Here is a 17,048-nt window from a genome sequence, read left to right on the forward strand (position 1 = left end):
TGCCATCATTTCAAAGGTACTTTCAAATGAAGCACCATTATGCATAGTTTTCGGGCTAGGAGGATTGATACGATTTACACCAGGAGACCAGGCTACTCAGCGAACAAAGCCTGGCCTAAATTAAGTGTAAGGCAAATTGGTGTTTATGATTTTGTAATAATTGTCGTATGGTGTATGTTAGGCGAATAAAAAGTGTCACATTCCGCTGAAGGAGGAAAATATATTTGACCTATGACCCATAGGCACAAGGCTTAAATGGCCTATTGTTTAAACTGCATTAATTGAAAGGACTCGTCGTGGCTTTGTGTACTTTTAATGAGGCGTACACAACAGTTTCTCCCCGAAGTCGCTTCTGTAAATATTTGTTTAAAGAAAATTTCCATCCATTTAGTCTGTATACGTGATGGGTGAATAAATTACTTCCTTTAACTGCATTGAACGAACCGCGGCACAGTTTACCTTAGGTCAGAGTTTAATTCGCTTTTCAAAGCTCTCTCCCCATTTCATTGGATAGTCGATATTTTCACCCTTTTGCATTATGGGGTTAAAATCCCTTGAAATCGCATCTGAGTCTTTGAATCAAATAATTTCCGTGTAAAAGTAAAGTCCGCAGATGTAAGGGAAGCTTCTTTGTGTCTGGTCAAGAACCAATATAAACACAAGGAACTTTTGAATATCCATCTTAGTTTTCCATACTCCTTGCTTCTGTATCGTTAGGAACGGTGTGGTGTGAGGTAACGTTCTCATATCTAATATAGGTTCTTGGTCTGTTAGGTATCCGTTTAAACCGGAAGCTGTTCACCGTTTTTCTTTATCAGAATCGGGTCTTTTCCAATGAAATTTCGAGTACGGATATTCCCTAACACAAAAGATTAATGTCAAATTATTCGCACTCCAATTTCAGTGTTGCTGGGCTCATCTAAAACCGTTTCTCTTTAGCCATCGGGGCGGAAGTCCCTTCCGTCTCTTGCCCCGTCTTTTCACTGACTCTTTCTAGGCCTAGTTAGGGACATATTCTCTTTTTTCCTTGCTGAAAATACACGCGGTTGTCTGTGGTCCCTTAGCACCTAGTCTCGAGGGAGAATGAGAATGAAGAAAAGCTGGAGCGGTTCCTTTTCCTTTCATCTCTTTACTTCTCTAGTCTTAACACACCCATTGCTGTCCGATGCAAGGCGAGAATGCGATGAATCATAAATAGTTGAACGCACGTTTAACACCTCCTTTGTAACGTAACCTCAGTATGAGACACGTCATTTTGCATTGGTCTTCATACCACCTTAAGTTTTCAAAACTTGAAATATCGTAGGGATTATGTAGATACGTGGAATTTTCCGCTTGAAATTGTAGTAAAATTATGGATTCTCTCAAGAAAACTACGCGAGTTCGTGCCTTCGCATTCAACACCCTAACTATAGTGACTAGAATTGGGGTTACGTCGAGCAAACGTTTATGTAATTAAAGATAATTAAGTCAAGGGCTGCGAGTGGCATTTGAAGTATGGTTCCCTTTCACCTTTATATCTATTATTTCATTTTGTGTAGATACTCGCTGACTGAGCTAGAGTTACTGCTAAGCCTAATTGCCTCCTAAATACGCCCTCTCTTTCACTTCGGCGTAAATTGCCAGTGAGTATCATTTCCTAGCGCAAAGACTCTTGGTGTAGTATAAAGAATGGCATTTTTACCTGAATCCGTTTTATTTCAATTACGCCAGGATATCAGGGGGCTTTGCGCGTGATGCGGACATAAATTAGGAGGGAACAATAAAGAAAGAAAGGATAGCTAGCCTTCTTTTTACCCCCTCTTTCTTTTAATCATTTGTCTCCTGGAGAGAGACTGGTAACACAAGAGGCGTACTTGATCTGGGGCCAACTTAAAGCCTAGTTAGCCCCCGTCAAAAAGGGTATCGTATAGAAGAAACTCAAGGGGCAAACGTACTCCACTTTTTCACTCTCCGTAATTCTTAGAGCGTAAAATGGTGAAATGGGTTTAAAATAGAAGTCCACAAACTTAAAGTCTATGCTAAATAACCTGACATGTTTGAAGTGAGACTGATAAGCTAGTTTTGTTATTTAAAATCGAAAACATTTTTAAAATGGAAAGTAAAATAGACGTAGCACTCTTGTTTTATTGACTGGTGACATAACGGTATTGTTTCTGTACCTGGCAACTAAATTATGCTACTCAAGAATGTACGATGCCGTAACTATAGCAACTGCATGTTTGGTCTGAGCTGTAGTTTTGCTTAAAATCTTGCCAAAATTATTTTATTTAAACCACAAATTTTAAAGTAGATATTTCTCTAAACAGAGAACCTGTATTTATGTCAAAGGATTTCTTCTTTTATTAGTGTTCTATTTCAAAAATTTAATCATGTACTTATCTATTTATGCCAATTTTATACAACAGCTAATTTTAGTAACTTTCAAATTGTGAACTTTCTAAAATAAATCTGGTGTTTAAACAAAGCAGAAACCTAAAGTTTCAGACGCGATTAAAGTTTTTTGGCTTTTTACTTTACAAAATTATAAGTATGGCCTTGTCTCTCTCACTCACTTGATTTTTGCGCAGCGTTGGGTTTAGAGAAGGAACCACCCGGGGGATTTTGGGACCGGGTTGTATACGAGAGTCTTTTAATTAAGAATTTTTGAAACGCGGACGCGTGAAATATGACTCCCTGGTTTGTCACGTGGTGTAACTGATGTTAATTCTTCTTGCCACTTCCCTAACGAGCTGGCTACTTTATTCTTTTTGCGAAATGTATCGTTGATGGGGGGAAAAAGGGTGTTTTGAAAGCCACAAAAATGTATATAACCAGTGAATTATGATTTGTTTTCAAGTGTTACTGCTTGGTGCCTCTACAATCAATTGATACTCTTTGCAGACAAAGATGTAAAAATTAAAATGAGAAGTGGAACTTAATTTCCACTTGACTTTTAGCTCTCAATTGTCGTTCTTGGAAAAAATGGGATAGGTTTTTATAGTTGAATACTTAAAAATCTGTAAAATAAATTTTTGAGCTAGTGGAATTTGACACGTGTATATTTGCGATTTCTTTTAATTGCATCGTTTTATTTATATATAAAAGATAGTTATAGTTAGTAGATAGTTATATTTATGTGCAAGAACAATTTACTTCAAATTATGGGCTTTGAATGCTGGGACTTTTGTTTATTTTTTCATAAATTTTTAACAGATTGTTTAATATTAATGAGAGCTCTGTATTGAAGGTAAATCCCATAAGACCTAAAGCTTCTTAACAAGGTATTCGTACGTATGGGATAGTGGCCTGAACCTTTAGCCTTAGCCTTAACCTCACCAAAGGATAGCATATATTTCTATGGTGTAACGGTGGCTTTCATCACTATAGGCAGAAATAAGAAGAAAAAATACATTTTTATCTCATACTTTGGATAAATCTAATTTCATGGACGTTCTAGGGGCCTTTCCATCGAATTCTATGCTAATGCATTACCATTTCATTTGAGGACGAAGCTTATAGGAGAGATAAAAAATTCTAATAATAACACGGGGATAAAGAGTTCTGGGTAAAAGTTTGTCCAATGAGAAGGCAGGAAAGTGAAGGAGTTAAACGGATTAAGGGTTTTTAATAGAACTGATGAAATTTCGTTTTTTTTTTTAATAAAAATGAAATTTGCTTATAAATTTATTGAATTATGCTTTCCTGAACCTTAAAATAACATTTGTAAAATTCATGTAGACATGAAGAACTAAAGTTATCAGTCTTCCCAATTTCTCATGAGTGTGAATTCTCCACTAAATTCTGCATTTGTAATCTCAGTGATGCAATACAGTATCTGGGATCCAAATGATCAAGTTATAGAGACATAACTTCATCCCATAAAACCTTTATCTGGATGCAAGAATCATGATACACATTGCCACCTTCGCTTCGAATTGCTTGAGGGGTCAGATGAAAAAAAAAACCGGCAAAAGTTTTATATAGAGAGGTGTCTTTTTTGGGGTAGGTGGATATCATTACGCGGTGATGGTACTGCAATAATGATGATATGGGAAGCTTTACAGGGTGGAAAAAATTGTATAAGATAGTCGTCAAGTATTGAAGACAAGTCAAGTCACCCATCTACCTGGAGGGTTTGGAGAAAAAAAAAACTCGTCCGAAAAGCGGGATAGATTATGACTCTAGGTTGCTCTAGGGGGAAAAGATACGCTCCTATAGTTCTGAAAGTATACTTACTATGTTTGGTTTAATATTCTAAGGCGGCTCAAGTAATTATGTTGAAGTTTTGATGTCATGATGTCACTCAAGAATGAACAAATTGAACTATTTTGAGGGTTCGAAATAACAAGGGATTTATTTATTATATAAAACAACCCAGCTTACCGGAATTCGAGTTTTTCTGGGTTTTTATTGGGTTTTATTATGTTTTTATAGGGTTTTATTATGTTTTTATTGAGATTTTCTTAGTTGTATTGGGTTTTTATTGTGATTTTCTTAGTTTTATTGGGTTTTTATTGTGATTTTCTTAGTTTTATTGGGTTTTTATTGTGATTTTCTTAGTTTTATTGGGTTTTTATTGTGATTTTCTTAGTTTTATTGGGTTTTTATTGTGATTTTCTTAGTTTTATTGGGTTTCTATTGAGATTTTCTTAGTTTTATAGGGTTTTTATTGAGATTTTCTTAGTTTTATTGGGTTTTTATTGAGATTTTCTTAGTTTTATTGGGTTTTTATTGTGATTTTCTTAGTTTTATTGGGTTTTTATTGTGATTTTCTTAGTTTTATTGGGTTTTTATTGAGATTTTCTTAGTTTTATTGGGTTTTTATTGTGATTTTCTTAGTTTTATTGGGTTTTTATTGAGATTTTCTTAGTTTTATTGGGGTTTTTATTGAGATTTTCTTAGTTTTATTGGGTTTTTATTGAGATTTTCTTAGTTTTATTGGGTTTTTATTGAGATTTTCTTAGTTTTATTGGGTTTTTATTGAGATTTTCTTAGTTTTATTGGGTTTTTATTGAGATTTTCTTAGTTTTATTGGGTTTTTATTGAGATTTTCTTAGTTTTATTGGGTTTTTCTTACTTAGGGTTCCGGACTGAAACACGTATTTTTCTTCTACTTATTTAATTACTGGTACCTTTCTAAAATTGGACATTATCGCTGGTCTCGTCTTGCATCATCCTAGAACGTAGACCCCGTAGGCTCGATCACATAATAAACCGGGGGTGAAAGTTGCGTGTGATTCTCCGGGTATCTTGGTTGGTGTAGGGCGTATGTATGTAGCGGGTACCGGGTACGACGGCTCTCAGTCCCTATCGTATCTTACGTAGAGTGGAGGGTTAATGAACCGGCAAAATATCTCGTCGTTGGCACCGTTGCTGTCTCGTTTTCGTGAAGCACCCTCTGATTACCTAAGGCGGTAATTAACGAGAGAACATTTCGTCCAAGCTCTTCTCCTCCTACCAAGAGAGCGGCTCGATCGGTTAGACCAAAACCCCATCGGCATTTAGACTTAGACTCCCGATATTCGTCTCTTTTCTTGAAAACGGCTTAGAGTCGTCAAACGTATGCCTTATTACGTCGACAAAATCAGATTGAAACCGTTCATGATTGAGGAAATCCGAAATTGATTACGGAATTAGTAAGCGTCATATTTACTCTTTCGGAATGAACACGATGCTTCAATTCTTAATTAGATTAACCGATACGGATCTACCTCGGTTGAAACACTTGTAACTCTGGGCTCTTATTAAGGTTGTTCCCAAGGGTCAGAGATTGGTAGCATACCTGGTCCAAAAAGGTCTGGGAAAGTTAAGGGAATTAGGTGGAGAAATGCTCTTGCGTTAATATAAATCAGTGTTGAAACAAATATGGGAAACAGCAGGAAAGATTCGGAAATAAAAGGTTTAAAACGGAACTTAGGTCAGTGATATATATGAGGTAAATTGGCTTAAAAAGGTTTCCTATGGCCCCCTCTCCAAAATTTCAAAGTTGAACGATAGACCTTTACACCTTAAGAATTTATTTAATTAATACCACATTTTAAGAAGTAATGTTTTAAAATTAGTCTAAAAATCTCAAGTAAAACCTGGAAAAATGTGGGAATTTTAATCTGAATATTTTAATATTGCAACTTCAAAGCAAAGCTACGATCTTAGTGAGATGGTGGTAAGGTTGAAAATGTATCTCTTCGTATTGTTGTGGTTCTAAATATACGAGCTTTCCGTTACTAATTTAAGAGGTATCGCATCTTACCAACCTTCTTCTAGGTCGCTCGTAATTAATTGTACTCATTAGTTATTCTGCATGAGTTTTCTAATTAACTCAACGTTGCTCAGGCATACATGTTCCTAAACCTTAATAATAATTTATTATTCAGGGAAAGTAATAATTTATATTTAAACTTGCATAAATTATTCACAACCCTAACCTTACTTCCTAAATTTTACAGAACAAGTTTTGATAAAAATTATTTAAAGTGAAAGTTCAAAGGGGTTTTTAGAATGAAAGAAACCCGTTTTAACTACAAAATAAATCTCTTCGGAAGTTTGCGAGTTATTATTTACAGAAGTCTCTCTTCGTAATATTCAAATTAGCTGACATAGTTATTTAAGAAATATCACATAGTTTTGGTTGAATTTTGGTTACATATAGTTAGTGATTTCATGAATAATACATAGAAAACACAAAGAAATATTTGTCCAGTTCAACCAACCGTGAAATAAAATATCTAGTTATTCCAAACGACACACGGACCAAGTATAGAAAACGATAAAAAGAGACATTCTGGTATAAATAACCCTTCCGTGACATAGAGAAAGTTGTTAGAAAAGTATGGGTCTTCCGTTGAGGTTTATAGATAGTTTTGACTGTTGGGGCAAGAGAAAATTCCTCCCCCTTCTCTGAGCTTTAACTTCAGTGCTTTAACTTTTGTCAGTTCCTCGGCTTGCCAAATTACTTCTCAAGTACTGATTCAAACTGAACTGCTAACCTTTCTTTCTCTCTGCTGATTCTTAACTCATAAACGGCCTGGCAGCACTGTATAGTATCGACATTTTCCACAAAAAGTATAGATAAAATGCGGCGTCATATTAAAGGTTCGCACATTGGCATGGCCTGTCGTAGAGGCCGGTTACTGATAGAGACAGATATCATAGTAGTCCCACGAGACAGCGCGTAGAAAATATCCATTGACTTATGGAGATTATGATAGGCTTATGTTGGCACTAATAGGAAAGAATCGGTGGTATACACATCTATCGTAACTACGATACAATGCCTAGGGTATCAAGAAACCTCTAGCTAGCTCCCTAGTCAAGAAAACTGACATCTTGAGATTCAGACATGTATGTGTTCCCTTATAAAGAAACCGAGCCAAGACTTACGTATTCTACTTTTTTATGACGTCCACTTGTGCAAAAGGCAAAAAATGAAGGGGGGCTTCTAGCTCGAGTTACCGGCGCGGAAATATATTTTTCTACCACTTTTTGTGATATTCGGAAGCGAATCTCTATTGAGGAACCTAATACGAATCTAATACTAGTTCAGATACGTCTCTGAAGTATAGAATGATAACCCTACTTTTCTTGTATATCTTCTAAGATCCAGCCCCCAAAAAAAAAACCTTGTCAAGTTCTTTTGTGTGAGAGAAAAGTGCTTTCTTAGTTTCTATTTCGAAAAGGAAAGTATTCCTTCCAAAGATAATGGGTTTAGAACACTAACACTTGGACATTGTAAAGCCAAAAATATCATTTGTCAAAAAATAAAAAAATAGAATCGTGAAAACGTTTCTAGAAGAAATAAGATGTAAAAGGGTAAATTGCCCAGGAGTTAAATTTGTCTTCAACGCCTATCCATGGTCGTAAATAAAATGGGTATAACTCGTTGCCAAATGTTTGGATACTTAAATTTCTAGAAAACGGTAGAGAGAGAGGGTCTTTGAGATTTATGGTATTATAATGGGCCCCGGACAAATCGAATCGTTTGTTTCAAAAATAGCATTTTGGGTCCAATTTCTCGCAAACTCCACGCTATAAATTTAGTTTAGAACAATTCTTGGGGAGAGAAATTTAATAAACCGTACCGTATACAATATGGCTGTGATTTAATTCGGCTTTCATTAAGTCAAATTGTGGTTAAGCTAAAAATAATTAGATTCAAGTATTTTCCTCGTTCAGACTTGGAAGAGGACAAGCCTAGTTAGCCCTCAAATTAAAATTACATTATTCAGGCCCCACAAAATTTAAATTTAATGAAGACCAACGTTCTAGATTCCATATTAGAATAAACGTTCCATTCTAACTAAAATTGATGAACTTCAACTGAGAACAAAATTATCTTAACTGCGAAAGGAGCTTTTTGTAATGTTTATTTTTTAACATTATTGTAACCGAATAGCTTACCAATTAAGATTTAAATATTATTTATTTATTTATGTTACAAAGCGCAAAAACTACAATGATAAAGCGTGGAGTAGAAGTACAAGTTTATAATCCAGAATAACGAAAGAATTACTAGCTAGGCCTAAATATGCTATAAATAAAACAAAGGTCCATCAAGTGACGGACTAGCTTACTAATTTAATTAAAATAATGATAAACGAAATTAAATCAAATTAATTTACCACAGCTTTTGCTGAGGTTCTTTTATAATAGCTGGAAAATTTATATATAACTAGGGTACTGGGAAACTGAGGAATATTTAAGTAATAAAAATTGATAAGAAAAAGCCGGGCACTTGGAAGTGGGACGTTAATTAAATTTAACCATTAATTAGCGCGTTTTGGCGGTTAGCAGCAACTGAGTAGCTAGCGTAATTAACCCGTTTATACGTGGTTTTTCTATATCCTAACACTAATTTAGCGCGATTAAGGAATTAAAGTGGATGGTGGTGGTGGGATGTAAGATTGCGGACCCTAATGATCCGTACATTCTTGATTGCTATAATGGAGAGACCACCTCGGTTCTCGACAATAGGGGGGCTTAAACCTTAGTTCTTGCTCCTTTAAGAAAAGCCCTATTGTATCATCGAACCAACAGAAGCAGGACTATAAGCCCGTAAAGACCAGCCAGACGTCTGGCTGGCTCCTTGGTCCATTCATAGAGGATATGGTTCGAGCCGTGTATCCAGGCGAGCAACAAGAAATCCTTTCGCTTCGATGGTTGAGCTTTGATCCCTAATTGACCTTATTGATTATCGCGGTTTTGTGATGCTAGGTCAACCGTTTAAACCGAGAGGCAAGTCACTAAGTTAAGTCTTCAAAAACTGCGGTCTCTCTCTCTCTCAATTTGGTTGTGAATTGGAATTCTTCTAGTTTCCGGATCACCTCACTCAGAATTTTTCGGGAGCAAAGTTCAAGAGTGACTTTCCCCTCGGTTTAAACTTCTTTTGGGAGATGTTATTTTCTATCGTTTACCAGAAATCTATTTATATAGATGGGATTCTTTTCTCAGTTTTCGTCTCATTTACCAATTTTCCGGAACTTGTATTTATTTCACCCATTACGATTTGAGATTATAGATTGATTCGATATTGGACTTTAGTTTTTAGACGCGATTTTTATTGAGCCGTGTTAATTTGTTTCTAAATTGTGATTAATTATGAATATTTTTCGATCTGCGGTATTTAGAACTATGAAACTGAGAAACCCATTTAAGACCTAAGAACATTCTATGATAAATTTCGGTGCACTGTATCCGTGATCTGTTTTTCCCCACAACACAGGCATTTGACTACGACAGACATTTTGCAAAAACGTATAAATAAACTTATAGGATAGCTTCAGATCTTAAATGAGTTCTAGAGAAGAAGAAAAAGAGCAGTGAAAATTTTACAGTAAAACTTGAAGCTTTGAACACGATAATAAAACAACCGTACTAAATAGACTTTGTACTAATTTTCAACCAAATAAACTAGTTGCAAATTCATCAAAATATTATTATTAAAAACAAATAAGAATTTTTTTTAAAAAGTATTAATGATAGGCTGGGTTCAATAGTCCATCCGGAGTGACTTGTTTTTACGCGTCGTGTCTACAGATTGCGCCTGGTACCGAAGTGAAATATTTATGTTTCTCTTTAAAATTATTAAACCAGTATTGTGTATCCATCCACCATACTCACATAGATACGGGGCTAGAAAGTTTAGTATATTCTAAACAGGTTGTTGGCGCGTAGCTACACATGCGGGTACGTGGAACACGAGAACATATAAATATTCAACACAAAAATCTATTCAGGTTTCCGCTAAACTCAGCTTAAATGAAAGGGAAATATATACTTAGAAGGTTAACCTAACCTAAGCTAAGCCTAAATCTAGTAAAAAAAATTCTAAACCTAATTCCCTACCCAGAGTAGGCTAAATGAATAGATGAAATAGCGTATGACGCATTGGAATGGGGAACCATATGCGAACACTGTATAATAATTTTAAATCTATTGGGAATTTAAATTGAAACATCTAATTTTTGTTTGATCTCTAAGGTTTATTAGGGATTAGATATATTCGATTCGATTTGAATTAGTTAGATATATCCCACTTTGTAGTTCGTTATATTGAACTGAACCAATAGAGGGGATATGCGTATTTATCTAGACTCTTTCATCTCTGTTAGCTCTCATAAACTTCAAACGAATTTCTCCTCGTTTTACTTAAACGATATAAAAAATTTAAAACACCTTTGAAGTTCACTTAAAACTTCGAAAAATAAATGCAATTTTAATATTCAAAACTGGTGCAGATAACTTATTTTTCTTTCAATATTGATTTTTTCATTAAACAAGCGTCAGTGTTATTTATTTTCTGGAGAAAGTGGTATTCAATTTTATTTCAGAGGTTAGTTGAGGTACCCTGAAAAGGAAGACACTAAAATATTAAGAGAGACAGTGTGAAAAGTTTATGTAGGCCTATGGAAGATTTACACAAATCGATAGATAATTTCTTTAACGATCAAATTTTATCTAAATTAGTTGTAATATGTTTTACATTCATCTCTACAGAAAAAAATTTAAGATAATTCATTTTCTAATGTAGTTTTTCTTTATTTTGTCTTTACAGAAGAAATTTCGTGTTCACCTCAAGACTTCAAGTGCAACAATGGAAAATGCATACCTAGGCGGTGGGTTTGCGATTATCAGCGTGATTGTGATGATGGAGAAGATGAGCACCAGTCATGCCGTAAGTTACAAACACTCATCCGTTTTCTGTTATACTATCCCTTTAATTGAGCCCTCTCCTCAAGTCGAATTATTTATCTTAATATCTGGATAAGTCTGTTAGGGTACTTTGAAAATGAGGTAGAAATGTGAAGGAATGAATGAGGGATTTAAAATTCAGGAAATATTGATGCGTTGAGCAGTGAGTGCCAAGTAAGAATAAGACCTAATGATCGTTGATGTTGACATACAAATCAGTTGTCAATTTCGAGTTTGAAGGAAAATTTTGTAGTAAAGTACCACCGCAAATCTAACTCCTGAAATATCTATTCACAATCAAAATGCTAATTACTCAAATTGTTCAACAAAAAAATAAAATTCTTATCAATGGAAGGCCATTCAGTTTTAATTAGCGTTACGAGCAAAATTAAAAAAAGAAAGATAAACTAAGAACACTCGGGTTTTCCCTGCCTGAATTTCTTCCGGCTATTTTGGCGACAATTTAACTTCGTACGTTTGACAACACGACCAACTACTTATTAATTTCATTTTTAACCAAAAAGAAGAAAAAAAATTCTAGAACTAACGGGTTTCAAACTTAAGTAAGAAAGCCTTTAGAATCGAGATAAAATGGAGTCAAATTTCAGTGTTGACTGTCATTCAGTTTCAAAACCGCGTAGGTAGACCAACGATTTCGGTCCATTCCAGTTAGATTGGTTTTGCTATAATTAAAATCATGTGAATGCCCTTGATGCTTGAACTAACGTAAAAAAGGCACCCACGGAAATTTTCTTACGGAAATGTAAAAACTAACTATGTACTTAAATAGAAAGTCTTTTTGGGGGAGATTTAATAAAATATTAACTTGAAAAAATATCACGATATTTTAAATTATTAAAAGAAAAGGAAGGCAACATTAAAGAAGGGCCTTTTTCCAAATTTAAAAGGAAAAATATTAAAAGAAAAGATCTCTTACTTAAATTCTTAAAAACGAGGATTACTGCGTCGCCATTAGTTAAGTGACGTCTGCTTAATAGAACCTCTTACATCTTAAGGGACAGGCTGAGAAAGAGGTTCTGGCTAGCAGACGCCACTAAACCAATGGCGGATGTCGCAATAGTCCTTGATAGTTTCTAAGACAAATTAAATGCTAATTATTTTGTAATATGAGATCATTTATTTATTTTTAATATTTTCCCTTTTATATTTAGAGAAATGACCGTTCTTTTATGGTATAATGTTATATTTCTTAACCCTTTCCTTTAAATATTTCCTCAAACATCAAATTCAAGGTGTAAACAACAAATACATTATAGTCGTGACTCTAAAGTATAAAATCTCTACCACTCAATGCCTAGCTTATATCAAACTTAACAAATTATAATAACCAACCCCTAAATTACTTTTTGATACCTGGTGGCTAATTCCGCATATTTTTTGTAAGTTTAAGTTACAAGGTAATTTCATTAGTGATAGTGTATTTTAATTCTTTGTAAAAGGGGTAAAAAAAATCAAGGATTATTGTTATGTTCTTTTGTCTCGCCGTAAATTATTATTATTATTAATATTAATAAAAATGAGCCAAGACTTTTATCGAGGTCACGAAAAAAAATCTCTTACCGACCATGAAAAAAACAGTAGGAAACTAGGAATTCAACAACTTCTTCATAAATAATTTCATCGTTAAAATAAAGGTTTGGTGGGTTACCTTAACACAGGTACTAGGCCTAAATCGTCCATCACTAGAGTTATATTATAAGAGAGGAATTTATGTTAAAAATAAAAATATTGTTGTCTGCCCTTTAATACAATATTAAAAGAGAAAATGTAGAGTAGCCTTTTAAACGCTTAAAAAAGAAATAATGATCCTACCTTCATTTATAAATTAAATTAGGCTTAGCTCATTTGAAATTTAAAGCTCCTATCGTTACTAATTATCATAAATTTTCATCCGTAAAATTAAAGTTAACTGAATATGTTTTAATAATAATAATTCGTGATAATAGATACTTCATCATATTGGAATTTCATTATATATATCTAGGCGAACTTGAGCGAGGACAAAAGTTCAAAGACTTTTAAATACTAAATTTTTGAAATGTTTTTTTTTATGCGCAGCTCCTCCACAATGCAGTGCCAACCAATTTGCCTGCGCACATTATGTATTCAATCAAACCTATTGCATACCAAGGCATTGGAGATGCGATGGTGAGGTGGATTGTGTAGATGGTACAGACGAAGGAGAATCTTGCAGTAAGTGAATCCTCTGTTAATTAATATATATAGGCATAGAAATATTTCGATCAAATGTGGTGAAGATTTTTCACAGCGGTTTTAAGGTAAAAATTACCGCGTAATTAACTCTTCCTTAACACATTCTTCAACAGATTACAGACAGTGTCACTCGGATGACCTTAGGTGTAACGCGCTAGTCTGCATACCAGCTTCCAAAAAGTGTGACGGGTATTACGATTGCAGAAATAGGACTGACGAAATCGACTGTGCTCATAGTAAGTCACATACTTCTGTTATTTTTACTTCTATAGTTTGCTTACCTTTAAAAAATGGCGACCCCAAAAGGTAACCCCTTCACAAAAAATGTTGTAGGCCTACCCAGAAAAAAGAAATAGTAAAGATGCTTTCTATATTAAAGTTATATATTTCTGATAATACATGCATAGAGAACCACGTAAATTTTCATAACTTTACCCCTCTCAAAATATAGTTTGAAGCGCTCTCCTCTATCTAAGGGGTTAAGAGCCACTTTCAATACCATCTTAGCATCTTCTGAAACAAACATATATAATTTTCTATATTGCCATAGAACTTTACAGAAATTTTAATATTGTCTATATGACATACGTACGATTCCAATGCGCTAAGAGACTATAAAAATTTTCCATAAAAATATGGAGATTGTATAGCGTTATATAACAGCTAGGGGACGTATATGTACACTGTACAACATCATGAAGAATTATTGTTAAGGGATTTTAAGGGAAGCGAACACCTATGTAGAAAATAATGGGGGAAAATTTCCTAAAGCGTCGATCTCTCCCTTACCCCGAGACAAACGAATGGCGTTAACACATCCCAGGCCTAAGCCTAACCCGTTCCACAGTAAATTCACCTCCCCGGTGGTGCACCATTACTTTAAATTAACACCATTAAAATAAATTGCCCATATAATATTTTGGAATATATATATCCATCTACCTTAGTAAGCACCCAAAGGTAAGGTTGCTTGCTGCAAGGTGGTTTGCAACAATGCCATCTTACGATACTCGGGTTCTTCTTAAAAACAAGGGGCAGTTCACTATATATAATTTAAATTTTAATTGACATAACATCCCTCTATTAAACAGGATTAAACAATCAATATTTTGGTCATACTTACGTTTAAATAATTTAATTTACATTTAATGATATTTAATTAGATTAAAACATTAAATTTAAGATACGCTCTTTATCATTTAAATTTTAAACGACTCAGCATCCCTCTATTAAACAATCAATATTTTGGTCATACTTACGTTTAAATAATTTAATTTACTTTAATGATGTTTAATTAGATTAAAACATTAAACTTGAAGTATTAGTTAACTGCCTCTCGTGTAGACAAGCGGACAAAGACCGCTCGCTCGCTACCTCACTTACCATTAATTGTTAATAGCTTTAAGATTAAAGTACGTCGCTATGAACGGGAAAAATTATTATCAAGAAGAGTGTCTTTTTGGTAGGGCTCAAGGTTAATTCAATTATGGTGTTAAATCGAGTATTTTAAGGATATTTTTTGACAGATAGTTACTAAGGATAATTCAATTCTTTATAAACGTTACGATGATGGAAAGTTACGTAATTTCTTTTAAGTAAGGGTTCTTAGGATTTAATTTACATTTAATGATATTTAATTAGATTAAAACATTAAATTTAAGATACGCTCTTTATCATTTAAATTTTAAACGACTCAGCATCCCTCTATTAAACAATCAATATTTTGGTCATACTTACGTTTAAATAATTTAATTTACTTTAATGATGTTTAATTAGATTAAAACATTAAACTTGAAGTATTAGTTAACTGCCTCTCGTGTAGACAAGCGGACAAAGACCGCTCGCTCGCTACCTCACTTACCATTAATTGTTAATAGCTTTAAGATTAAAGTACGTCGCTATGAACGGGAAAAATTATTATCAAGAAGAGTGTCTTTTTGGTAGGGCTCAAGGTTAATTCAATTATGGTGTTAAATCGAGTATTTTAAGGATATTTTTTGACAGATAGTTACTAAGGATAATTCAATTCTTTATAAACGTTACGATGATGGAAAGTTACGTAATTTCTTTTAAGTAAGGGTTCTTAGGATAATGGAAAACCGGAGGGGAAGATACGGACTTATCAGAGAAATAGCTTTTTTTCGTTTTAAAAATTTCATATGAACCGTGATTTTAATGTAATGAAATTTCGGACAAATTATAACTATGGTGTAAAATAAAGTATCGCGTAATCTTTTACGAGTCATTTGACGATAATTAATAGTTAAAATCGGTATCATAGACGGAACAGCTTGCCAACTCAATCAATTTCGATGTGCCAATTCCACGACGTGCATTGATGAAAGTAAAAAATGCGATCATATGAACGATTGCGAAGATGGCTCGGATGAACGAAATTGCAGTAAGTTTTTTAGTTTTAAATTAATTAATTAGAAATATACAAAGTTTCGGAGATAAGACCGCTCAGAAATTAATTATATCAAATCGCGAACGCGAAGACTTCCCTGCATGTCACGGTGGACAATTTCGTTGCGCCAATGCTATTTGCATTCCTGAAAGATGGAAATGCGACGGACATGATGATTGCACTGATAGATCAGATGAAAATAATTGCAGTAAGATACATGGCAATTTATACAAAATATTACCGCTTTTATTTATATTTTATTTAAAAAAATTAATAAATTCTGTCACGGTGTAGCGCTTATAATATGTCCGGAGAACAAATTTTTATGTCCAGTTGAGAAACAGTGCATCGATAAATCAAAATTATGCAACAATCACAAGGATTGTTCAGACGGTGCCGACGAAAAAGAAGCGTGTTGTAAGTTTAAGAAAAAAGAAATCTTTTTCTGGCAAAAGGAAGTCGGAAGCTCGCGGAAACTTTAATGTCTTTATTATCGTGGTGGTGGTGTGGTTATAGCTTCCAGTTTGTGCACGACATTGTCTTGCGAATTCGCGTGTCGGCCGTCATTGGAAGGAGGGGAATGTTACTGTCCATCTGGAAAGAAAATAGACGACGAAACTAAAAGATCTTGTCGCGATTTGGACGAATGCGCCGAATGGGGTTCGTGCGACCAAAAATGCGTCAACTCGCAAGGAAGTTATCAATGCTCGTGCGAAGATGGATATACCTTTATATCACCTAGACATTGTCGAGCTGCGAACAGTAAGCCCATTACTATTATTCATTCCGCGAAATTCGGCATAACGTTTAGGTAGCAAGAAAAATTATTAAGCCTGGAGTGGAAATATGGTTAGGTACAAATAATTAAGAATGACCACAAACAAAGATCAGACATAATAATGGGGATAATTTACTATTTTTATGGATTTTATTAGTTTTAGTTATTACCTCCCACTAAACAAAACCATTTTGAAACTTGACTTAACGTACAGGTACTGCCATGAGACTTTACTTCGCGTATTACAACGTGATATTAAAAATTGATTCCGAGGGGCTTTTCGTTGACACTGTCGCTAATACGACTTCTTCAAGCGGGCTTGATTTCCATATCGGAAAAGGTCGTCTTTATTGGTCCGATTTGGAAACTAGAAAAGTAAGGGAAACAAACGTCCACCGATATATCTTTTACTTTTCTCTCTCTCTCTTTCTCCGTATCCATTCATCCTTCATTAAGGAT

General features: G+C 34.3%; 1 protein-coding gene and 1 long non-coding RNA gene across 2 annotated transcripts in view; both read left to right on the forward strand.

Annotated features, from left to right (window-relative positions):
• Window positions 1-17,048, forward strand: part of mgl (low-density lipoprotein receptor-related protein megalin) — a 71,380-nt gene that overhangs the window by 36,972 nt on the left and 17,360 nt on the right. The window contains exons 2-9 of the mRNA XM_089845684.1: window positions 11,033-11,152; window positions 13,249-13,383; window positions 13,518-13,640; window positions 15,686-15,805; window positions 15,903-16,019; window positions 16,106-16,228; window positions 16,328-16,573; window positions 16,804-16,964. Coding sequence (XP_089701810.1) covers window positions 11,033-11,152; window positions 13,249-13,383; window positions 13,518-13,640; window positions 15,686-15,805; window positions 15,903-16,019; window positions 16,106-16,228; window positions 16,328-16,573; window positions 16,804-16,964 — 1,145 coding nt within the window. The remainder of the gene's footprint in view (window positions 1-11,032; window positions 11,153-13,248; window positions 13,384-13,517; window positions 13,641-15,685; window positions 15,806-15,902; window positions 16,020-16,105; window positions 16,229-16,327; window positions 16,574-16,803; window positions 16,965-17,048) is intronic.
• On the forward strand, window positions 15,155-15,624 carry LOC149654239 (uncharacterized). The gene is made up of 2 exons (XR_016370548.1): window positions 15,155-15,344; window positions 15,394-15,624. It is a non-coding gene; the product is annotated as an uncharacterized LOC149654239 (long non-coding RNA).

This window comes from Phalangium opilio, unplaced genomic scaffold, assembly GCF_054372755.1.
Source record: "Phalangium opilio isolate 3A_F unplaced genomic scaffold, DU_Popi_V2 ptg000079l_1, whole genome shotgun sequence".
NCBI lineage: Eukaryota > Metazoa > Arthropoda > Arachnida > Opiliones > Phalangiidae > Phalangium > Phalangium opilio.